This window comes from Ursus maritimus, unplaced genomic scaffold (genome assembly GCF_017311325.1).
Source record: "Ursus maritimus isolate PB19 unplaced genomic scaffold, ASM1731132v1 scaffold_4, whole genome shotgun sequence".
Lineage (NCBI taxonomy): Eukaryota > Metazoa > Chordata > Mammalia > Carnivora > Ursidae > Ursus > Ursus maritimus.
The window spans coordinates 5,602,081-5,627,704 of record NW_024426552.1 but is presented as its reverse complement, the minus strand read 5'-3'; the positions used below and the strand labels follow the sequence as shown (position 1 = coordinate 5,627,704).

At 45.4% G+C, this 25,624-nt stretch overlaps 1 protein-coding gene across 1 annotated transcript in view; it reads right to left on the bottom strand.

Moving 5' to 3' along the window:
- Positions 1–25,624, bottom strand: part of DSCAM (DS cell adhesion molecule) — a 619,423-nt gene that overhangs the window by 24,969 nt on the left and 568,830 nt on the right. Inside the window, exons 27-29 of the mRNA XM_040621659.1 lie at positions 22,193–22,369; positions 10,747–10,777; positions 3,098–3,213 (exon numbers count right to left, since the gene is read on the bottom strand). Of these exons, the coding sequence (XP_040477593.1) occupies positions 3,098–3,213; positions 10,747–10,777; positions 22,193–22,369 (324 nt within the window). The remainder of the gene's footprint in view (positions 1–3,097; positions 3,214–10,746; positions 10,778–22,192; positions 22,370–25,624) is intronic.

Genomic DNA, 25,624 nt, shown 5'->3' with positions numbered 1-25,624 from the left:
AAGAGAGTGACCACAGAGAGGGTCTTCTCACGAAGCAAACGCTGATTCGGGGAGGCTTGTTGTTGCCACGGCCTGTTGAACCGAGTTTGGGAAGTCTGTGTTTGGCAGGGGCTCACCTGAGCTGCCAGCAGGGATGCCGACACCACCCAGGGGTGGGGCTGCCCTTGCAAGGCAGCTCTGTTTGCAGGACTAGAACACAGCCACAGCTGTCTACGCTTGAGGGGGCCTCACGCCGAACTTGGCCAATGTTTGGGGTTGGGGCCAGTCTTCAGAGTTTATAGATTCCTCTACTTTAAAGATTCTGAGGTACGTTCCTTTCCTTCCCACCTCTTCTGAGCTTTAATTACTCTAGAACATCCTTTAATTGACTTCTCAAAATGACTCACTTGTCAGATTTCCAAGCCCAGTTGGCATCTGAAGGTTAGAGAAGCAGGAGCGGGTTCAGATGAATTGGGAGCATTTTAGTGCTTGGAAAGGAAGCAGTTGGTTGAGCTGTGTGTCATTATTTGGCTGTCTCAAGATTTTCATTACTTTGTTGTGATACGTTTCACACTTCCTTAAGAGCTTTTTTACTCCAAGGGAGGCTTCCGCTAGGATATATGGATATATTCAGCTGTTTTCAAGCCCTGCAGCCTGGGATGCTGTTCATGCGAGTTTATCAGTCAGGTGGGACCACGCTGCGGCGTGCCTTGACACGGAACGATGATGTGAAAGTCATAAACAACACAGTGAGACTTCTGTGCCCAAAAAAGGCTCTGAACAGAATGAACCTTACAAAATCCAATTACTCAGGCTCTGGCAGGAGAGGAAAGCCTCTTGAAGTTAGAATAAAATTTTTTGGCAGGGAAATAGAGGAGAGACTGCCAAGGTGTCTGCTGGCATCCCGGCGTGGGATGTGACTCGGGATGGTACCGCAGCAGGAGCCGGGGCTCGGCGTGGGGGGTCACGCCGCAGCCTTCCCCTGGTCCCCAGACTGGGTGGTCTTTCTCCAGAAGCAGGTTCTTACAATTGGAACTGGCATCGGAAGCCCGACATCTACGTTTGTTTTTCACTAATAATACTGACGTGTGCTGGTTTCCGACATGCAGCCCTGCGGAGAGCACTGTGGATTATCTGCGGGGCTAGGGTACAAACTCCTAATGGGAAACTTCAGGTGCCTGTCAGTGTGCGAGGCTAACCATTCATTCTGGCTGGAAATTAATGGCACTCTCCTATTGGATTCTTGTAGTCAGAGCCCAGAGCGTTTTAAAAGCATCACATTTCTACTTCCCAGTAATTAGAAAATGCCATCGGCCAACTGTCAAGCATCACCAGGAGGTAAACGACTCTTGGTGATGGACGAGCCTGTGAAGAACAGGACACAGGTCTAGCAAAGGGCAGCGGCTGCGGACAGAACGACGGGCAGACCTTCCTCTGTTGTCCGGCCAGCAGTGACTACCTATTTTAACTACAGCGGGGACAATGATTAATAAGGGTGAGGAGGAACACTTACCGAATGTTATCACTATATTATAAGGTCAAAGGAATTATATGTTGATTTTTGAACTGATGTTTCAAAGGAAAGTTTGGTTCTCATGCCCAACCCACTGAGTTCATTAAAAGGGATTCCAGCTATACTCCTGAAAGGTAAAGATGATCACGAGTAAAGCACGGTACTTTGTCCTGATGGGAGCACAGATAAAATCTTGTGTATTTTAGGATGAGTAGTGAGCACTCAGACAACACAGGTAGGATTTGAATTTGGTTGATTGAGGGCCACCCTGGGCTTGACCAAACTTCTCCAAGTGTTATGATGCCTGGGTCAAATGTAAAGCCAGCACGTGCAGCCCAGGCCTGAGGATTTAGGAGCCTTTAAGTCAAGATGTCTCTGTTGTTCTATTAGGAACATAATCATGCAGGGTGAGGCAAGGAGCAATGGCGACGTTCTGCCAATCTGGCCATTTACCACTGTTCTTCTGGCAGGAGGTTTCTAGCATAGGTGCCAAGAGTGGGGTAGTTTTAGCCAAACCACAGGATAGGGTTGCCCTGGGACCAAGTGCCAGCAAACACCTTCCAGAACAAACACAGAGTGAAGTTTGCAAAGGGCCAGACTGGGCAACCTGCCTCAGGGTCTGTTTCCATGGATACTGGGAAACTGAGTGATATTTCTAAGGTGAGGGCTTCTGCACAGTAGCTTGTTGATAACGGAAGCAGGTGGTGACAGTCACAGGAGGGCTAAGCTGGCAGCTGTGGGGGCTGGGGGCTGTCTTGGTTCTGCTCTAGTCTACGTGACCTGCAAGCTATGTGACTTCTCGATGCTCCAGTTACAAAGCAGTATTTTTTCCTACGTTGATTGGGTGGGTTAAACGAAATGATGCACATAAAGTGCTTATAAGAGCAGGAGACACTAGAGAGCCCTCAGTAAATGTTACCTACTCTTCTGATCATTATTGCAATGGAAATACAACGTCTCTGGTTCTGGAATAAATAGACCTGTACAGGAGGCAGTGTGGAACGGCAGATTTCGAATGGAAAGGGCTGGAAGGAGTCAAGACAGCGGGGTTCTGGGTGAACCAGCCGCAGAAGTTCTCCAGGTGAAACATGGATCGGGGTGTTTCCCAAAGCACTGCCAAGGAACCCATTCCAGGATGTCTGCGGGGTGCTGAGGGGTGGGGAAAAGGCAGCTCGTGCAAAGACCCTTGTTTGTTAAATGCTAAGTAGAGTTGAAATGTTTTTTTTTAATGAAGGCCTTATTGGAGCTGAAGAAGGCACTGAGTGGATTTCCAAGTTGGGGTTTTAGTGTGTGGTCCTTCTAGGTTTATTTGATTACAGGTGTTTGTTCTTGGGAGAAGCACCTATAGTCTCTCCAGGAAAGATCCAGCACTGATCAAAGTTGGGGAACTGCTGTCTCAGGTGACCTCTGAGGTATGTATAAGTTCATTCCCCCCACCCCCCACCCCGCGTTTGTCGGTATTTATTATTCTCCTCAATAACAATGATCTCCCTTCTACCTTTGCTCGTGGAGCACTCAAGATGTTCCCCTAGCTACTGGGGTTTGGGCTGAGAGGGCATGGCTGTAGCAGCTACCTTGTGAGAAGCCATGAAGAGGGCACCTTACCGATAGTCTCCATTGTGTCTCTCTCTTCAATCAAAAGCTGAGCCCTGGGTATGTCAATGTGCATTCTCAAGGTCTGTTGTTGCTTGCTCAAGGTATCCGAAGTCCGGGTATTCTTACTGGGGATACAATAGAGAGGCTGCGTGAACACGCACAGTTCAGACTTACGTGATGACGACAGGTGCTTGCACGTCAACCGGGTGTAGTATCAAATTATTTGAACGCCTTGTGGAGAGGGGGGAAGGGGAAAAAAAAGCAAGGAAGGAAAAGGAGAAGGAAAAAAAATGATATTTACTAAGTTTCAGCAGTCAGTTGCGAGGTTCAGAGAATGAAAACTGTTAATAGAGATTGATTCCATACTGACAGAACCTTTGGAATTTCCCCTTTCTTGTGTAACATTAAGTAAAACCAAAAAAAAAGGATTGTTAAGCCAACAACACTTTTGTCAGGCGTGAGGTATTCCAGTGATGGCAAGGGAGGAGGCGTGTGCGCTGGCTGCCGTTGGGTGGGGTTCCTACTAATGGGTCTGTATTTATAGCTGTGTCGTTTCATTTGTGTCCAATAACAAGTCATAAACCTTGTCAACTTCCCTGACACTCGTTTATCCTAACTGATACCACATTTTAGAATTAAAAACAAAACCACTGTAAGAATTTGTGTACCAGAAAATTACTCTTAGAGCGAGCTGTCTTTTAGGAGGAAATGAAAATAGGTAGTAAAACGGCACGGGATCATCAAATTCCGTTACAGCTTACAGAAAAAATAATAATCTGCGTGTTTCACAGAAACACAAAAAAAGTCAAAGGCTCGAATTAGAAATCTACATGACAGGAGTGATAGAGCAGTCTTTATAGAGTTATAAGGTTTGAGAAGATTTCATAATAATGTACAGTCAACCCTTGGACAGCACGGGTTTGAACGGCGTGGGTCCACTTACATGTGGATTTTCTTGATAAATACAGTATGGTACTGTAATATTTTCTCTTCCTTATGATTTTCTTAATAACATTTTCTTTTCTCTAGCTTGTTTAATTGTAAGAATGCAGTATATAATGCATATAATATGGAAATATGTGTTAATTGACTGTTTAGGTTATGGGTCAGGCTTCTGGTCAACAGTGAGCTACTAGCAGTTAAGTTTTGAGGAAATCAAAAGTTATACGTGGATTTTCGACTGTATGTGGGGGTCAGGGCCCTTAATGCCTGCATTGTTCAAGGGTCACCTGTATATTAAAACAACTTCTAGGGGTGCCTGGGTGGCTCAGTCGTTAAATGTCTGCCTTCGGCTCAGGGCGTGATCCCGGTGTTTTGGTATCGAGCCCCGCATCAGGCTCCTCCTCTGGAAGCCTGCTTCTTCCTCTCCCGCTCCCCCTGCTTGTGTTCCCTCTCTCGCTGGCTGTCTCTCTCTCTCTGTCAAGTAAATAAATAAATAAAATCTTAAAAAAAAACCCCAAACAGGGGCGCCTGGGTGGTGCAGTGGTTAAGCGTCTGCCTTCGGCTCAGGGCGTGATCCCAGAGTTCTGGGATCGAGCCCCTCGTCAGGCTCTTCCGCTGGAAGCCTGCTTCTTCCTTTCCCACTCCCCCTGCTTGTGTTCCCTCTCTTGCTGCTGTCTTTGTCAAATAAATAAAATCTTAAAAAAAAAAAAAACAACCAAACAACTTCTAAGGAGCAACGATCATTCAGAATAATTCATCAACGTGATGAACTATGGCATACATATTAGTCAGCTATCAGAAAGAACGAGTTCTCAACATTTGCTGCAACATGGACAGCACTGGAGGAGATAATGCTAAGTGAAATAAGCCAAGCAGAGAAAGACAATTATCATATGATTTCTCTCATCTATGGAACATAAGAACTAGGAAGATCGATAGAGGAAGAAAGGGATAAAGAGGGGGGTAATCAGACGGGGGAATGAAGCATGAGAGACTATGGACTCTGAGAAACAAACTAAGGGCCTCAGAGGGGAGGGGTATGGGGGAATGGGATAGACTGGTGATGGGTAGTAAGGAGGGCACGTATTGCATGGTGCACTGGGTGTTATACGCAACTAATGAATCATCGAACTTTACATCAGAAACCAGGGATGTACTGTATGGTGACTAACATAATATAATAAAAAAAAATTAAAAAAAAAGAAACTCATAAATCCAGCTCAAAAATTGCCAAAATCTACTTTGAGAAAGATTTCTGGAGCCTACTTCACGTGATGAATTACCTCTGTGTTAGTTACTTTAGTAGAGAACAATAAAGAGGGTATCCATACTACATCCTCAATGTTTTTCTTCCCAACTAAGCATTCCCCTGGAGTCCCAGGTCCTTTCTTTGGATGAGGATTCCTCTACCCTTGAACCCTGTCGCTGAAGGAATGTTGATATTCTGAAGGTCAAGTTCACTCTAAGAACCCCGGTAGACATTTGCATGTCGAAGTCTGTGTTAATATTCTGAATACTTTGTAACGGTCCTTCCGTCATTTCAGTGTAAACGAAACAGCCTACAGAAACAACAGCTTCCGGAAGGCGAATCGTTCCTACTTAGGACTTGATGTTGAACCAGATTCCTTGCTCGGCAGCCGAGTAACTGGGTTAGGGAGCGAGATCATGCTAATTACGCAGAGCCCAAATTCAAACGTTTGGCCTGAATTTTTCACATGGTCTATATACTTTTTGAAATTATTTACTCAGCTTCGCTTTCCCTTTGTATGTGTGTGTGCGTCTTAAAGCAAAGATTCAAACTCTTGTATAAAATGAAGCACATGTGGGTGACTTGGGGGCTGCAGTTTAGACAAGCTCTATTTCCACAAAAACAGATGGGGAACTACTCCTCTGTGAGTATCCGAAAGGTCTGTTTAGAAACTCCACTAGGGACTTGAGCTTGTCCTTGCACCGAAAATAGAAATGTGAGCTAGTTCCTTCTGCGCATCATGAATAGTTATGAGGCAGTCAGCGGCCGGTCTACAAAACACTATGAACCCGAGTGCAGACTATGCTTAACAACGAGGGGTCCACTGTCAGACCGACACAGGAAGCACGCTAAACAGCTACTGTGCCCCGCTGTGGCGGGCACGAGGACTTACAGTACGACCGACCCTCGTAAACACAGACAATCAAAGCTAGAAGTAAATTTCCCCTCCTCCTTGGGGATGCACACCGTCAGGCACTGCAGCGGGAAGGCAAGAACATGGCCCAACAAACCTTGAGACTCAGGAGCTGATTGTTCCTCTCTCCCTTTGCATGGCTGTTCCCTTCGCTTAGAAGAAACGTCCCCTCCCCCCATCCCAGGGGCCCTGTGGCTGGCTCCCTCCCTGGCTTCAGGGCTCGACGCAGGTGCTGTCGTTTCAGTGGAGCCAGGCTGGCCCAGCTCTGGACACCCCTGATGCCTCCCCTCCCCATCCTCTGTTGAATTTTGTTTCCTTGGCACTGAATGCTCTTGGGCATACGTTTCATTGACTTCTCTTGTTTGTGATCTGTCTCTTCCAGTGGAATATGAGCTCTGTAAGGGGTAGTTCCTTCCGTTCTGTCCCCTATATATCCCTGGAACTTAGAGCAGCATTTGGCCAGAGTAGGTGCTCAATCAATATTTGTCGAAGCTTGTTGAATAAATCATGTTGTTTGGGGGGTACAGTAGGAGCGGGTGACATGGCCCAGAGGCAGTAATAGTCTTCTCATTTTAAGGCGCTAACTTTCGTAATGTGGCTGCATATTCTAGAATCTATGGTTCTAGGAAGGCTGATTCCCTAAAATTATAACAATTGGTCATTAAAACAGCAGCAAAACTTCAAAAAAAAAAAAACCGATTTGAGGAAACCTCATTTGTGAAAAGATTCTGAATGTTTTCACTGTAGAGACAAAATTGCACCTTTTTTATGATATGGGGTCATGCTAAATATGATTAGTTATTATTGAAATACAATCTTCCACCATCTATTTGCCGTCTGGTTGTCTGACCCCGTTCATGGAGGATGGTATTTCCCAGCTTAGCCAATAAATTACTTGCAGTTGTTAAAACTCTTTAAAGTCTTAATATTTCCTTAAGCTTTGTGTGTGTGGGGGGGAAACTAATGAAAAAGTCTGCACATCACCCACCTTCCCAAATATGATATGAAGTATACCATAAATTTAGAATAACTATAGGGTTATCAGGAGCTCATTATAATAGTTCAGTGGTTTTTTATTTATTTTTTTTACCACATGTCTAAAAATATGAACATCAAAAAAGCTAAACTTATTTAAATTCTCAGTTTGACCCCTTCACCCTCTTCCACTTAGAACCAGCTCTTAATAATACCGGTCTTCGGTCTGTGGATATTAACCACATATTGGCTAATGCCTCAGAGCAGGCTGGTCTTACCTCTTAGAAGGCTGGCATTTTTCTTTAAATTATTTTCACATAATCATAAAAAAGGAAAATCCTTTCTATCCGGGCATGGTGGGTGAAGTCTCTCTTCTCTCTCTCTGGGGGGGGGGGGGGTGATTTGCTTGGGTGAAACAGAGGAGTGTGCAGAAGCACGAAGCCCAGTGATGGGAAATGGGGGATAACACTGTGTGGGGGATACCCTGGCACCAGCTTATCTGTGTTGGTCCTACAGTAGCATCTGCCTTCCTGGCCCTCGGACAGCTAATCCCACTAAAGTAAGCAGATACATTTTTTGTGGACCATGGTTGGAATATATGTTACCTTCACCCAGATCACAGAATGATAAAGCTAGGAACAACTGCAAATTGTTATTTTTAGATGAGGAAAGTAGGGCATACAGGGGAAAATGACTTGCCCAAGATCACAGAACCAACAGGTGGCAACACGAGGCCGACAACGTAGGCTTGCAGGTCTATGTTCTCACTGCACCAGCCCGCTAAGTCCCCGACCTCCCACACAAGCAGCAGCGACGGTCAGCAACAGCTGTTCTGTAGTCTTCTCTATACCAACAGATATGACTTGCCTAGATATTCCAGACCACATTAGAAATACGGTTGGCCCTCAAGTTCCAGGTAGGTGACAGGGTCTTTTGTTGCTTGGCCCCATCAACCTGCCAAACTCAGATGGAACTGGCCCTTCATGATTAAAAGCATTGCATTTACTTCGAAATTAATCCCATAAAAATCCACCTATTTGAGAAGCTTGGAAATTCTCTTCCTTTTCAATCACTGTACCCTCTGGAGGAAAACCACCTTCACTACCTTAAGTGGGTGTAATTACCAGCTTGAATGTTCCTAATTTCCTGTTGGCAACAGTTAACTATAAATTCCTGCTTTGCTCAACTGGTGGTCTTTCAACCACAGTGACTGACCTATTAAAGAAGAAGATGTTTCTGACGTCTCGTTTGGGGCTAATAAGAAGGGGGAGGGATGCATTTTAGGATATCAGAGAAGCTAATACCAACACGTCCTAACCAAACAAATGTTGAACATGTCAGAAAACAGAGATTCCAGTGTCATGGGCTTTGGACAGAGACACGATCTCTGGTTGAACAGTGGCTGCAGCAAGTGGCCGGGAGGTCTCGGGAAGGGCTGCAGGACTTAGGCTGGGATGCAAACCGGTGAGGTAGACTGGGGTGGAGATGGCAATGGTGACCTGTTATACAGGGCAAGAGGCATGCCCAGTCTATGGGGAGCGCTTGACAGAGCTCCAGACAGCCATTATCTCTAGGCTGTGCCCAGGATGGCTGGAGCATTTTCAAGAGAAGTCAGAAAGCCCCAATTTTATGTGAAATCTCTTAGGAGGGCAAGTGACGTGATGCGCACTGGGTGTTAGACGCAACTAATGAATCACTGAACACTTCATCAAAAACTAATGATGTGCTGTATGTTAGCTAACTGAACATAATAAAAAAAAGAAAGAAGAAAGAAATCTCTTGATTTCTAAATGTCATCAACAAATTTATATTTTTAAGTCTACATTAGAAAGTTAATTTTATTTGGTAGATAAGTTACTATAAATTGAATGACTCTGGCTTGTTTTGTTTGCCAGGTGTCTTGTCAGATTTGCTCTGCACAGGTGCACGTGTGTCTGGATGCCTTCTGTGTGACCACAAAAATGTCTCAATACTTGCTTAGCAAACAAGTACAGACTTGCTTTAGACCATGGACTCAAGGCATTTCATATAGATTTTCATATTCTTCTCATGCAAGTTTGATCTAGAAGGATGTGGTCAAAGACCCATTAAAAGATACATTTTACAGGCCATTTGCATTTCTGAGTTCTGCTCTGAGCTCTAGATTCCTGCTACCAGCTATCTATTTGACACGTTCATTGGACACTTGGAAAGCATCCCAAATTCAACATGACCCCTATGAGTCTTTTCATTCCCATCAATTTTCCCCTTCCCTGTCCAACCAAAAAAAAAAAAAAAAAAAAAAAAAAAAGTACCCTGCATCTATCTTCCTAATTCCTAATCTTAGCAAATGGCACTTACGTTTATTTAATTGCTCACTCCAACTATTTCAGAGTAATCCTGAGTCTTCCATACCCTTTACCTACAGTGCACATAGTTTTAAAACACAGTCTGGCCAAACAAAGATGTCTGTGGAAAATGTAATCCATGGGCCAATGGCAGTTGACCTCTGCCTTAGGTCTTCAAAGATACTGGTAATATGGGCTATGGACTCTTTGTGAGTAATAAAAAAGTGCCAATTTTTTATGCAAAGATGGGGAAGGAAGTTAAATCCAACTGTGGTGGGGTGGGGAGTAGGAGAGACCCCGTACCCCATCCTCTTTTTCTCCTACAGTAAACACCCTAAAATGGCAGCACCGTCAGGGTCCCCAACATTTTTCTTATCTGATTTCCAGACTCTGATAATCCTTTTTCACTTTTGGTTTAATCATTACAATATCAAAGTCTTAAATGCAAATACTGGGGTGTCTCCTACAGCCGTGAAAATTCACTTACTTATTCAACGACCGCTAGTCATTCGTCAGCTGGCATTTCTCACATGAGGATGACATAGCAGGCTATGACCGCCAAGACCAGACAGAGGATAGATATTTGCAGCAGAAGGTGGTGAGTGCACCAGTGAAGGGGTGCTCAAGGTGCCAGGGGAGCTGAGGGCAAGGAGGGTCTTTCTTGATCATCCCATCTCCTTAGGAGAGCACAGTGCACAACGTTATTTCCTTTGTTTTTTTTTTTAATTTAAATTCAATTAGCCAACGTATAGTACATCATTAGTTTTTGGTGTAGTGTTCTCTGATTCATTAGTTGTATGTAACACCCAAAGCCTTTTTTGGTTTTCTTTTCACTTGACTAACTGTTAAAGGAGGCGGCTCAACCTCAAAGGTGGTATATTTGGGTGGAAACAAAACCAAAGCTACTTCCTTATGATGTGCCTTTTTACTCCCAGCTTAATGAGAAACAGTCCACTGGGTGAGTCTGGTCAACAAGAAAACTACCTACGGCATGTATGAAAGCAGGTTACTTGGTATCTGAAGCTCCTCTCAGGCATAACATGCATATTTGATACACAAAATGGACTTTATATGTCAAAAATAAAATTTTGTCTCAATTTCAGACAATTATTTAAAAAAATAACATAATATAATAAAATTATTATAAAAAATAAAATAAAAAATAAAATAAAATAAATTTAAAAAAACCCATTAAACCAAGTTGGAAATTATTCTTTTAAACACGATATGAGATGGTAGGTTTTGTTCTTACCTCATGAGCATTTCAGCTAAACTCTTTGCATCTGAGGAAAGAAAGTTAACATTAGTACATGATAAACAACTCATTAACATTCACTTAGGCATTCATGACAAATACTCTACAGAGTCAGATGACAATCGCCACTTTAAAAAGTAACTGTAAATCCATATATCACTACTAATAACCTTATTTCTTCTACATGAGAGAATGTATTTATATGTTTTTGAAATATATGTGTATATATTTCAAAAAATAAAGCATAATACTCTGGGACCATAAAAATTCTCCAACACCTGCTAAAGTTTTCTTACAGTGTATTTATTTGCAAAGTTTTGAAAACCCGATTTTATTTTCAGTAGTCAGAAAATTAGCATTTTGAAAGTACTTTATTTATGTAGTACATTCTACTCTTGTTACCGAAATATCAAAATTTAAACACGTATGACAGTATAGATCCCTTTAAGAAGGCGTTATTATAGAGCCAAGAGTGGCTTAAGTTGATCAAAGAATTGTATAAATGGCATTTCACTGTGTCTAGAAACTCAGACACTTATTTCAAATTCCAAAGTAAAAATTTTCTTTTCTGTCTCTGAGGACATTGTTTACTAAGACTTGGTTACCACCCCTGACAAAAGAAATTCTGTCTAAAAATGATGTAGAAAAAAATTCTACAGTTTTGGTGGCATTGCTTTGAAATTCTCCCTTAAAATATAATTTTTCTTTTTACACATTTTGTCCTGGCAAAAAAAAAAAAAATGAATGTTTCCTTTCTTAGACTACAAAAGCTTTTTTCTCTTCTTGCTTTTTTCTCTCCCCATTGCTTTTTAAAAAGTCTTGATGTTAAATGTAGTATTCAATGAACAGAACTCTCTGGAAATGGATTCAGCTGTGTGACTGGCTCTATAGTGGAGAAATGCCAATGACATGTAAGTGCAATCACTGTCATGTCAGAGCAGCACGGGATTCCTGAGGGGCGCGGGCAGTCACGGGGGTCACCACCCATGGGCCGCTGTCCCTGTGAAGCAAAGCTCAGTTTTTCAAGTCAGCCATGCCAGCTCCCACGGATAACCTCATAATGGGGCCCTGCTTTTGTGCACAGATGGGTTCAGTCTGGGAAACGAAACAGCTCCCTTCTACGCCACCCATATGGTGAAGCAAAGAAAGCAAACCAGCATTTAACTTCCTAGTCCATGTCTTTCTCTGCAAAGACCAAGCAGATATGAGTTTCTTCTCTTCCTGAATGATTTAACACTTGCAAAGTAAATATATATATATCATGCCAAAAGCGTGGGATTAATTAGCTCTATGTAACAGCCAAGCAGTGGCTAGCTCAACAGTCTAAAAAAGAGGGGGAAATTTAAGAAGTACGCGCTGTACTTCAGCTCACGATTGGAAGGTAACTCAGTCTCCGGCGTCTTCAGAATGGACCTGGTTTCCTCATCTCGCTCACTATCATCATGCTTTTTCTGTTCCTGAAGTCAGCGCAGTTTCCTGTCCCATGATTTTTTTCATATCCACGTGCTAAGGAATTGCGGCATCCAACACGTGGGGAAGGAGCCCCCCTCAAACACCACATGCTCTAACTGCCAGTTCTCTTGTCTACAACTAGCAGGCGTCTTCGCTGCGGTTAAGCCGCTCCACAGCTGCCCCACCCGGAGCCATTTTGATCCATGCTTCCCTACGCTTATCATCTCACAATACATCCCTTTCTCTTTCTGTCTGGTTGCTATGTCCTCCTGATTTCATCTGACATTGTGAGAAAAATGCTATTAATTGAAATTCACTTCTTCTGTGAGTTCGCCCTTGAGAGACGCCGGTGGAGCTTTGCTCACAGTGATGAGGGCTTGACAGCACAGATGGCACTGAGGACCGTGTGCGAATGTCTTCTGGGAGTGGACACGGGTGGGCTGTGGTCACAATGGAGCACGTATCAGGCGTCTGGATCGTGCCAGTCTCTGCCTGGGAATTATCATGCCCTCCTTCAGAAACCAGGAAGTTGAGACCCAGATACGTTCAGTAATCTGCTGCAGCTGAGCGGGAATTCACAACCCATGTCTGTTAATCAAACTTTTTTCCCATCACCATCTTTAAGGTTCTTTATACATAGAGTGAGATTTGGGTCCTATCCTCAGGGACACACGGAGGCATAGGCACCTAGTGCCAACTGAGTGAGGGAGGTGATCCCAGGATCATCTGTTTCAGGTTGAGTCAATCTGGAAGGATCCAAGACTGCCCTTCCCTTAAAGGGAGCATGGGACTTGGGGAGCATAGACTCCAATGGGAGGAGAGCTCCATGGCACAAAATCGGTGTGCACTGGAATTTGAGCTCCTTCAGGAAGCAAGGAGTAGGTCGGTTTGACTGGAGAGAGGTTTCCAGCAGTGGTTGTGAATTGGGGTTCGTCAAGGCATAAGGAGCTAAGGAGGTGTGACTCGGTGTTACTCGCCATAATCTGGACCAAGATAGGGAGCGGAAGGAGGGCAGAGGTGGTGATGGGTGGGTGTGGGTGCCGTGTACTAGCATCGATCCATCCAGAGTGTGTGGGATGGGGGCTGGGGACAGGGACTTGGTGGTGAAGGTGAGAGGCTGGGAGGGTTGGCTGCAGTGAGCACGGTGGCGGGGAGCATTTGATGCTAGAGCAGATGCATGGTGTCTGCAAGAGTCTGGACCTGCGGGGTGCGGAGGGGACCAGCAGAGGGGCTGCAGGGAGTCCAAGGAAATGGCAAGATTTAGGATACGCAGGGCTGGGTGTACGGTAACACAAGCCACCAGCACAGGAGCTGGAAGGACATGGAGGCAGCAGTGGGTGCTTGGCTTCAAACCTCCCGCAGTACTGTACCACGTTAACGTGAACTGGGGGACAGGAGGTGAGGCCATTCAAAGAAGATTTGGAATGGAGTTTGAGAGAGACGTCAGGACTGAGATGGGGTCCAGGGTCTTCGTATTCATGTAGGGACAGTGAAAAGAGATGGCAAAATCTCAGACACGCTTCCGTTTAGGGGTGAGAAGAGAATCTGGGGCAAGTGAAGAACACGTTTAAAATCAGGAAGTCATAGAATCTTAAGAGCATGAAGACTTTTCAAGTCAGCCCCACAGTAAACGTTTGGCTCCCACCACGGTGTCTTGGGCAGATATTCAAATGAGCTGGGCCACCGAGCGCTCCAGGGAGGGGCTGATGCAGTTGCCGCCCTTACAGCGCCCCGCCTCCCACTCTCAGGTCTGACTCGCTGTCAAGTCTGTTGATCTGTCACCTCAACACGTCCCCGTGGGACCGTTGCTTTTTTCTCTCTGCTCAGTTTGAATCTCATGACGAGTCAGCATCCCCCTCCTTGGCCTCCCCACCTCCAGTGTGTCAGTCCTCCAAGTGACATACACCTGCGGGAAGGGGGATGGAACTGAAACACACCCTTCACCGTGTCACACCTGTGCTTTGCAACTCTCAAAGGGACCTCCCCGCCAACAGGACTCAGCGCAGAGCAAGAGCCTTCGCATACTGGTCCTAAGGGATCTTTCCAGCCCTGCTGCCCCTCACATCTGGCCTCCAGCCCTAGGTTCTCGCTCTTGCGTTCTCCGCAGACCCATGATGGGGCTCCTGGAAGGCTTTCTTTAACGTTGCACCACATGCAGAGGCGACTTGCCCTGTGCACCCAAGCCCCCCAGGTGAAGTTGATGCCTTGGTCCTCTGGACTTCAGGCACCCCTCCGCACCGCATCCAGCATAGCCTTTCCCACGGTGGCTTCCTGTTCCCATGTCCTCTCTCCATTGGCCGAGTCATCTTCCTCTCCAGGCTCAGCCCCGTCCCTGCGAGGCACACCAGCTTTTCCTGGGGATACAGTTCATTGTGGGAAACATCTTCCTGGTCTTGCGCTGAGATCCCTTGTTGTCATTTCGACCTGGACATAACGAGGACACCTGGAGCCATTCACAAGCCATGCGAGTATCTCCATGCAGCTGTGAGCCACCTGTCTCTTTTCCAAGTTGAAATTTCTAATTTTCTCAATCCCTCCTCAGACGGCATAATTTCTAGGTAATTCTCTACCTGGGACTCTCTTCTGTGAAAAACCCGTGATTTCTTATTGTCCTTTATTAAATGAGGCTGAGTGCAGAAACGGGTCATTTTTTTATATTCTCTTTCTCACGCACCCATGAGGACACAGTGCTCATTATGTGTGCTGCAAATGAACTTCTACAACTTTTACAGAAGACTTCACGATGATTCCTATTACATTTTAGCTCTTTGGTTCCAGCCTTTCAAAAGCTCTTCAGATTTGGAGTTTGCTGGCTAATACATTAGCTTTCCCCGTTGGCGTTCTGCCACCTCAAACTGGGCTCAGCCTGCCCTGACTTCAGCTACGGCCTGGTACTCCCTTATCAGTCAGGCCTGTCCCGAAGCAAGTGGGGTTTGTCTGGGCCTCTGCTGATCCCTCTAATTTCCCGATTGCTCACAAACCATCCTTTCTACAGCCCACTTTATTTCAATTTGTAATTTTTAGAATTTATTGTTTCTGAAGGTAGGTATGGAACGTAACCAGTTTCCAACACCTTTAATTTGATTGTTCAGAGATTATCCAGAAAGATTTTGGGATTATGTCCTGAACATTTTTGTCCAGAATTCTAAGCCATCATCCTTTGGGGTCTAGGGACCAGTACCACGTGATATCCTTCCTAATAATTCCTGTGTGTGTGGCGGGGGGACCTTTCCCATCAGTGTATTATCATAGCATTTGTTGGTGTCCATAGTATGTTGCTTGTCATTTAAAGAATTCGTGTAATAGTTTGTAGTAAGCATGCCTCCCTCCCTCCTGGCAAGAGATCAGAACTATTATTTTATGTAACATCCCTTCTTTTGCTCACCGAATGACTGCAACATAGTACGTTTTGAAAGCATAAGTCAATTTAAATAATCAGGGGCTCTGATTATTTTCTTAAGCACCTTCCTTCCTTCCTTCCTTCCTTCCTTCCTTCCTTCCTTCCTTCCTTCCTTCCTTCCCCTCTCTTTCTTTCCCTCCCTCTCTCCCCTCTCCTATCCTCTTTCTGCTACCTCTCTGTCCTTTTCTTCCTTTTTTATAATTCTTGTTCCACATTCTATGGTTTGAATAGCACTTCTCCTGGTGTGCGTCAAAGCAAAGCAGACATTGAGTCTTTCCTTCTACCTGCCATCTGTTAATATGAGAACATCATCTCAAGCCTTGTTCTTGCTAAACAGCCTCTTGTGTTGCCTGTCACATTTTTTTCCCCACAAATTTCAGCTCCATCTGAGATTTAGACTTTGGGACACCTTTCCTAAAGTCCTTTGCTACTCCTACACATCCATCCTTGGCTCTGTGTTTGCCCGTTAATCTTTTGGGCTGGGGCGTGATAGGGAAATATCACCAGGATATTTGGAAGGAAGGCGTTTCAAAAAATAACATTTGCTAACACTCTGAATGTGCAAAGAGTCCTAGCAAATGGTAGCTGGAAGGAGAATTTGGTGATCAGAAGGTAACGGGTCATTTGCCTGCAGGAGAGCATTTGGGGGGCTGGGGGTAGAAGCGAGACCAGGAGGATTCAGGAGTTGGTGAGAAGCGATGCAGGTGAGTATAGAATCATCTTTCAAGAATCCAGTGAGGAGAAGCAGTAGAGAGAAGGGCAGCAGGTAGAAGGTATGGAAGACAGAGGTATTGAATGTAGACATAAAAGTGAATAAACCAAATATTTTCCATGGGAAAAAACAGAATTATAAAGTAGCTGTTGATTCTGTGTTAATGTATCTTCTGACTCTATGCTTCATTGACAACCCTTTCAAAGCCAACAATATTGATGGGACGTTCCATTTCTTTCTTGACCATTCCCAAGTCTGAGGAAGTTTCATGGAAAGAGAACCGGGTAGGGCAGCAGCGATCTGGGTGCTCTCTCTAGCTCTGTCCTGGTACGTGATTTTGGGCAAGTGCCCTTCAGTTTCCCTGTCAGCAAGATAGGGCATCATGTAGTATCAAGTTTATACTCCACCTGTTTGCACTGCTGTGGGGGGACCACGACGAGGCGGCGCCGAGTAAGCGCTGGAAAGATGAGGAAGGTGAAAAGTAGAAGACAGGAGTCCTCTGCTGGTTCCTGCACGACTCAGTGGGCTCTCGGGAAGAGGCAGCCGTGTCGGCTGTGAGTGTTATAGCGTGGTCTCGCTCAGTTTTGGGGACCAATCTTCCCATCGTGGGTCGGCCCACGGCACGCAGGCTCTCAGCCACGGGGCGGCGCCGTCCCGCTGCGTCAGGGGAGCACAAGGCAAGCCCCGAGCACCGCGCTGTGCCAACTGAGAGTCTGAGCCGCCTCATATTTTGTGCTCAAATGCTTCACTAAAAAAGAGCAATCCCATTCGTTGCCACACAACGACACTTTCCTTCCCGAAGTTCTAGTCAGGTAAAGCGGACTAGGCTTAGGTTCCCACTTCTCTTGGGCAGTAACTTGCACCCCCCCAACATAAAATCCTCTTTGGGAGCAGCAGACTTTGCCTAGCTTTACTATCTACTAAGGGTTCTTTGCAAGCTCCCTGACCACAATCCCTGCTTTTCTGTGGGACTGAAATGGGTCTCATGGAGTAGCTCTTTTCGGAAGGGCTATGAGCCTGCGTTGATGTTTGCTACCAGATGACACACGGGGACTTCCAATCAGCCCTGGGCAATGAAAGCTGATCCCAAAACCACGACTAAATAAACACCCCAAAAAGAAAACCATATAGACTTGCGATCTGAGAAAACTGCAAGTACAAGCAGGGACCAACTAGAACACCCAGGCGGGGGAAGGCGCCCGGGCTGATGCCAACTCTCTCCCTCCTGACCGCCCGCTCTCTGTCCCTCGCTCCCCTGGCTGCCCTTGGCTCGGCCCTGCCGCCATCCTAACGCTCCTTTGCGCCCCACTCTGATACAGAGGCCCCTTTTACTCAATTCTCCCATTGCAAATTTGGAGTTTCGAAAGAATAACTTTATTAAGAAATTAAGGCTTAAAAAAAGAAAAAAAAAAAGCAAGCAAGCAAGGAAGGAAGGAATAGAAATAAAGTTTCAGAGCACATGCTTCTGATCCCAAATAAACCACAACTTGGACATTTATTAGCTTCATGAAGAAGTCTCTACACTGCTCTTTCTTTAAATTATTAAAGTTCAAGCGAATTTTTGTTCTTAGATTAAGGCTAGCTCATTTGCAGACCAGATGAATGACATGTTGGAGCTCAGCAGACGACGGCCATCCGTCACGGCCCGCCCCTTCACCTGCGCCCATGTGGAAGCATGAGGCCACATTCTGTCCGCGAACTGCCTTCCAGAACTGATCTGTTTTTATAATATTAACCCATTTCAAAGCATGCTTAAAATAACTATGCTTCTGTTCATAGGAAGAAAGGCATTTTGAAAGCCACAGAAAGCCACAGAAGCGTGGTCAAATTTTATAACCTCCATTGATTTTTATCTTTAGCTTACTTGAAGTCCCAGAAGCGCCTTTTAGGCTTGGCATGCAAGTTGACCCAACCGGCTGGAGCCCACACGACTTTGCACCTTTCTGGGTAGACTCACACTAAAGGAGGAAGTTCTTAGTAATACTGGCGTTGATTACTTGACGTGGGAATCAAATTTTTACAAGGTTGGGGCTTCTGGGATCATGGATCCAGCCAGAGATTTGTTCTGTAACCTTGTACTTCGAAGGATTTAGAACTGGGGGAAAATCAGGGCATGATTACAAGCAAAATGTGGCTTCTGGACTCCTGGATAAGGGTACAGATTTTTAAAAAATGTAGCACTTGCGACAGTTTGGACTTTAGGAGGTCGCTATGCTCTAAAATTAGTAAAGTTCTCAGGACGGAAGAAATATAGGTTGGCTAAATTACTTGAGTCCCATCTTGCCTCCCTCCCTTCCTTCCTCCCACCTTCCCTCCCTTCTTTCCTTCCTTCCTTTCTACCTCCCTCCTTCCTTTCTTCCTTCCTTTCTTCATTTTTATCTAAAAGAATGTTATATTCACCTAACTAGGTTGTTTGTCTACATGCTAAAACGTACCTTCCTTATAAACATTTAGTAGTTTCTAGCAATCGAACAAGGTCAAAAATATGAAGCTGACCTTAAATAGGAACTCTAACAGTGTCCATTAGGAACCCCACAATATTTTTCTATAACCCAAATTTTATTTCCAGTTTTGATCCTCATCAGTGGTTGCTCAAGAAACATTGACATATTATTAGAAATGTCCTTATTTGGGGCAATAAAAATATTGTATGAAGCAGCCCTTTCTGTTGAATCTGTAAATATATGTGAACTCATTCTAATCCAGGCACAGGATCTGTGCCTTATGTGGGTCAGGTTGTAACTAGCTGACTCTACCACTGAGCTCCGTTTAATAGGCAGGCACCTACTACAGTAAGCAGTTTTCCTCTATGAGTGGGTTGGAAACATTTTATGTCATTAATTAACATTTTGGGGGCTCTGTTGGACTAAAAGAGAAAGATGTTTTGGGGGCAAGACCTGGCTTTTCACTGACAGCCCCCCCACCCCCGTAACCTATGTCACCTACTCTGTGCTTTCATGTGCACTGTCTGTTTCTTGTAAGCCTTTACTCACTGCCACTAGAATGTCAGCTTCTCTAGTTCTGGGACAGGGTCGTCGTCCTCATTTTTCTCTTTGGGACCTAGCCAAACCCTTGTGATCAAATAGGAGCAGTTAATAAGAAAATTTTATGTTCGTTTTAAAAACGGTGACGGCCAGCACACGGCAGGTGATCAATTACGGTTTGTTGAATCGAATTTACTTCTGTGCATCCGCATTAAAATGTGCCGTTAGGAAGCAGGTGGAATTGGGTGCCCAGTCCTTTGCGTTCTCGCCGCCCTCTTGTCCGGCTCTGGGTTTGGAAGGCTTTGCGAAGCCCGTGCAAAATGCAAGACTGCAGACACTTCTGTGCTCCGGCAACCTAGTTCCCTGGAACTCTCTGCTCCCCGGCATCTTGCATAAGTACGCCCTCTTTCCCACAGTTTTTGTTTTCTTCCTGTGGAAACCTTTGTGCGGGGCTCTGTCTTTCCTCAGGCACAAAGAAAACAAAACCATTTCTGGCAAGGGAAAGGCCGTGCTCTCCGATGTGATGTATTGCTTTCTTTACCAAGATCCGCTACGAAATACCGGCATCTAGGAGTAGAGATGTCCACAGTAACAATGCCAGTCCCAGGATATTTTCAGGCGGAGCCCTTGCAAAGCAATCCCTGAATGATAAGGCATTCGAATGATTTTTCTTTCTTAAAAGCTATTGAGACGATCGTAAGCTCTTTTTCTCCTTTGATCCCATATGTGGCATAGTACATTAATAGATTTACTTATTATTCATGAGATAAACCCTACCTGGGCAGCACCTACTATTAGATAATTTTTTTCACTGTTAAATTAAATTTGCTGGTATTTTATTAAAGATTTTAAATACCAAAAATAAAAAAAAAGAATAACCATAAGGGTGCGCGGGCTGCCATCCGTACAACCCCACCCGGTGGTAGAAGTCAGCGGCATCTTCAGCATCTTCAGAGACTGGGGTGCGTAGATTATGGGTGGAATAGGGCAAATGAAGCAGCAGCTGGGAAGGAAGGAGTAGTTCAATAGGGACGGGGGGGGGCGCGGCAAGGAACGGGGAATTTGGCGGAGGATGGTAGAATGCTGGGAGGGAGTAACTTCACGTTCACTGCATTTGCTGCCAAACCCTTGTGATCCAATGGAAATGATTACGAAAAAAAAATTTTCTCTGGGTTTTAGAAGATGTTACATGAATGATTCATAGCCTCTGACACGCAGCTAGTTAGATCTGACCGTCTAAACGCAACAAGGACAGACCCTCGCTGGTCTGTCCATTACTGGCTCCTCAATGATACTGTCCCTAAAGTCCGGAGTATGGGATTCTGGTGTCTGTGAAAGGGTTAGAAAAACTTCCTTTTGGTAGCGATGGGCACTTGTGAATGTAATCCAACACAGTTTACCTTATACTGGATTTCTCAGTGTATTAAGCCATATGTGGCTCTTACATGGCTCTTAGATGGCGTCCCCTTCTCTCCCCGGTTGGGATTAATTGCCCCCTCTTTTGTGCTTATGTAGGATTGTTTGAAGCCCTATTTTAATATTCATGACATTTTTGTTCTTTTCCTGGTAGATGCTCATGTGTCTGCCTCCTACATTAAACCCAAAGCGCAGAAGGCTCCTTCTCTTCATCTTGACACATCAAGCACCAAGCATGGTGCTTGGGATATATAGGATTTCCTAAGGTAAGTCTGCAAAATTGAATAAGTGGTTAACGGGATTTAGCAAGGATATTTCAATGCGCTCGATGGCTCATCTGAATGATGGGGCTGTGGGAGATTTAAATGGAAGGGCTATTAACATGTACAGATGGAGCGTGATGTTCTTCAAATATTTTAATTTTTTGGTGAAGTGGAAGCAAGTTGATAGGAAAATGTGTGAGGGCCGAAACACTGCACGTAAGCGCAGATAGGAGAAAGTATCACCATGGTCTGCCTCTCTTATCAGATCATAGTCAACTGAAGTGTTTGCAGAAGACGTCAGTGTTTTCCGTTATCAGCGATGTCTGGGGATGTCACAGATAGGTCCTGGGGGCAGGGCTTCCAGATTTGTTCTGCAGGTGTAACTTTGAGGAACATGCAGGATGCTACGTGACCTTCCTCCACATTGGACTGATTAAATGTGAACATCGTGTCCATGCATTTTATCAAAAAAGGGGCTTGGTTAAATACCCTGACAGGTGAAAAGCAAAGGACTCAGCACCACTCTGTCTGCATGGGGTTTCATGTTAGAAAGAGCTCGTTTTCTTCACACGGCAGAGCAAGGGCGAGGAAGGGCTCTCGGCCAGAAGCTGGAAATAGCTTCGTCACCGAGACCTCACAGAACTGGACATCATAATAATGGTGCCCGCTCACAATGGCTCGCGTCTGGCCGAGGCTCTTGTCTTCCATGTTTTTTTTGTTGTTTGAGTGAAACTCTTACACTGGGCTGTAGCTCACATTTCTAATTTGGGAAACTGTGTGTTTTCTGCCTCACAATGCTTTACTATAAGCCCTCAATTTCCGCTTCCTGGCAATAAAATAGTTCTCATTGCCACAGCAAATGTGATAGGTCTTTTTAAAGGACGCCATAATTGATGGCCTTGCTGGGAAGGCTGAGAATTAAGGCGAGCAGACTTGAAAGACCCATGAGAAAATAATTTTCTTTGCCTACGAATTTCTAGGATTTAGGAGACCAGAGCGCGGTTGACCCTCCCTCAGCGTCTGATTGCGTGGGGTAGTGACATCCGTGTGACTCTTCCCCTAAGGCTCTGCAGCCCCGCTCAAGGCACATCACGGAGTCAGGCGGTTGGGGGACCAGGCCCGGAGAGGACAAGCCCTTCTCCTGGGGGGCAGCTCCCACCAGGCCGGCTGTCCAGAGACAGTGGCGCGAGTGGGTGACTGCGGGGTCGCCACTCACCTCTCAGCCTCTTCAGCCTCTGCTCCCGCCTCCTCCTCCGCACCACCAGCAGGAGCACAAACAGCAGGAAGACCCCCACCAGGATGCAGGAGATGGTCACCAGCATCTTGAGCCCCTCGTTGGTCGTCAGCCCTTCTTCGCTTTGGACAACTGACTTAATGAGTGGAGGGATTGTACCTGAAAGCAGGGCCATGGTGTTAGATGACTATTAATGAAGACAGCATGGCGGAGGGTTTAGGGATGACGGTTACAAGAGGCGCGCTGTGTGATCCAAGGGTGTCCGGGGTGATGAGAAATGAGAGGAGTTCTTTACCTAGGTCCTGGCTCGTTGATTTATTTTCTCATGCCCCTCCTCTGCCCAACTTGCACCTTACTTGACAAAGCATCAAATCAGGATTTGCACAAAGGGTGAAGCCCATTTCTTTGAAAGGGGCTTCATTTTGTCATGTACTGCTGGGTGCGGGCGCTTGAAAGCACAATGTCCAGGCCAGGTGCTTAAAAAAGCCACATGCATTTCACTGGAACTGTCACCCATAGTACAACTGCTTGAAAACCTGCACATCAAAGGAGGAACAATAGGTCTGGCCAGGGGCCAGGAGTCTGCAGTGAGACTGTGCCAGACACATGAGCTTAAGGAAGCCGAGCATCCCTTTTGGTTTGGTGACTCACTTGCTTTTCATCTCCTTTAGAAACTCTCATTTTAGGGCGAAAGAGCTGCAGACAACTTTTCAAAGAGGAAGCATCTAGGTCTCCAAAGCAAGCTCCTCAGTAATCAGGCATTATTATATAGCATTATGAAATTCAGATTATTTAGAATTCTAAGGAAGCACCTAAGTAGACTGAACTCTGAGCTATTTGAAGCTGCTTTCTAGGCAGAAGCTGAGTACAATGGGCGCAGAGATTCAGGCATACATCCACACGTTACGGGGCATGCATTCTGGCACCTTCCGCTATGTAAGATTCTCCATCCCTCTGTGTTTTCCATGTAAAATTTTCCATGTAAAACAAGGGCCAGGAAGTCAGTGGTTTAGGAAAAATAATGCAAAAAATAATGCAATTTCCCCCGAGCAAAACTGGTCTTTATCCTGCACTTAGTAAGTAGAGCAGGGATAATAGAATCCCAGTCTGTCCTGTTATCAGCCCAGGCCAAGAAAAGTGTTCTTCCAACTGTGCCATGTTTCTAGCTGGAAACCCATGTCTTCAGACATCAGAACCCACGTAAGGGGACACGGGTGAAGTTCATCTGCAAAACCAAGGCAGCACAGGGACAAGTGCGAACGTTTGGCAAGGAAATGGCAGAAGAAAGAGTCAAAGACACGAAGAATCTGAGATCGGACTGGTATAGGTATGAGGCTAGCTGTCAATGTTTGTTTCTCCCCACATGAAAGGGAAATCTTCCGTCAAGTATGACAAAAAAGATATTAAATCTATCTGTCTGTGAGATCAGTTCAAAGAAATCCATAATCCTTTCCAAGGAAAATATAAATATGTATTTTTTTATTTCCTAGTGTAATAAAATTATTTCAGATTTCAGGAATTTAAATGTAGCTCACAGAACTTTTGCATGCTTATAATCTAAGATCCTGGATTAAATGAGAGCATTTTTTTTTTTTAAAGAAGACCAAGCATTGAAATTCTACAGAGTGCTTTGTAAGTTTGAATCACAGTTTCGAATTCTGCATGCGTGTGGTTTCTTATTAAAAGATTAGCACGACTGTCTCATCAATGTGTGCGCTGAAGCCCAGCGCTCTGGCCTCTACACAGATTATAGAGAAGCTTTGTGCTAGTGTGTGATTATCGTAAGTCAATTAACGTAAGCCAATAAGCTAACGTAAGAAATATGCCTATTGCCCAAATGTGTACCTGCTAGCAGAGGACTTTGGGGAGCTCTTAAATGCAAAGTAATGTGTTTCATATATCAGAATCCTTTATTCTGTAAGAGCAAAGAATTAAACCATGTTGGAGGAGAAAGCCAGTAGGAAGGGCTGTTCTGCCTGTGGGTGGTGCTTGGGGATGGGACACCCTTGAATGACATCACTGAGGCTAGAAAGCTAGACAGAGGGGCCCACAAAGACATCAGCTCGTGAGCAGTCAGGTTATAGTCCAGGAGCTGGGCAAGCCATTCCAGGGCCATGGGGCGGAGAGCACTGCAAAAGCATGACCCCAGGCTGGTGTCGCCAATACAGAAGGGCTTCTACCTAAGGACCTTCGTACATTCATGCGAGGCTGGAAATGCTGGAGGCCAGACAGGACTCTGGCTGGGGAGGATTTCATGGTGACATGGCCCTGGACAGGAGACCTGGGGGTGGGTTTCCAGTGGCAGAGCAGGAAGAACTCGTTCTGAGACCTTCAGGAGGGTCCCGGGGAAAATGACCGAATGAGGATCCCAGTCCACATCACCTAGAGTAGATTCCTTTGGTTGTTTCTGAGGGTCCTTGGGCTCATGGACACTCTCCTTAGGACAGAATAAGCTGCACTCCCAGGAAGTGGGAGCTTGCTGGAGCTTTAATCAAGCAAGATCCCGAGGACACACAGGCAGAGGAGGGAACCACACCTGAGCCTGCCTACGGATGGATCAAGTATATGGGGGTCTTTGTGCCGGTGCAGCCTTTCTGGGCTAAGCCGTCTAACACTGTGGTCTGACCTTATCAGCGGTGTTGGCCAGAAGGCCTGGAGGGGTGCGGGGCAGATGCTAAGCCAGGAGCTTCCAACATTCTGATGAACTGTGGTGGGTCCTACCTTGTGGTTGAGCACCTAACTCAGTCACTGCTTTTCCCTGAGAGAAAGTCGCTGCAAAGCTGCAGAAATCAGCACCAACATGCTGCTTTTTAAGACTTTCTAAAGTTCCCTAACCTCATAACAATCAATGACCCCATTATCCTTCAGCTTCGCTGGGCTGGGCGTTTGTTCAGATATCAATCCTTTGATACTAGTTGTAGGAAAAAAAGGATAAACATTTCTATTGTTTATTTTTGGTTGACTAAACTTCACAAGATACCTCGCCTGGTTTTCACAAAGTCCATGCAAATCGCACGTGCATGTGGGGTTAGGGCGGGACTCACACTAATATCTTATGATATTATATTACTTTCATCCATGCCTGCATTTCTGCTCAGGGACTACCAGAAACTCCTGTACCATGAAGACTGTTTCTGCACATGCAGGCTAAGGGCTAAATGAGAGCAAAGACGGAGTTATGTGGGTTGGGATGGCGTGGGGAACGGGTGGGGAGACAACAAAAGCAGTGTTAGCGCACAGTCATTGACAAACACACAGAACCACGTGTTTGGTAAGGGAAGGTAAAGAATCCTTCAGCCCGAAGAGAAATCACTCCTGCACCACGATTCCCTAAGGAGATTCCCCGTGGCCCTCCGTCCCTTATTTCTGGAGCAGAGCCATGGTCCCGTGAACACAGTGAACTAGGGAGCCCCG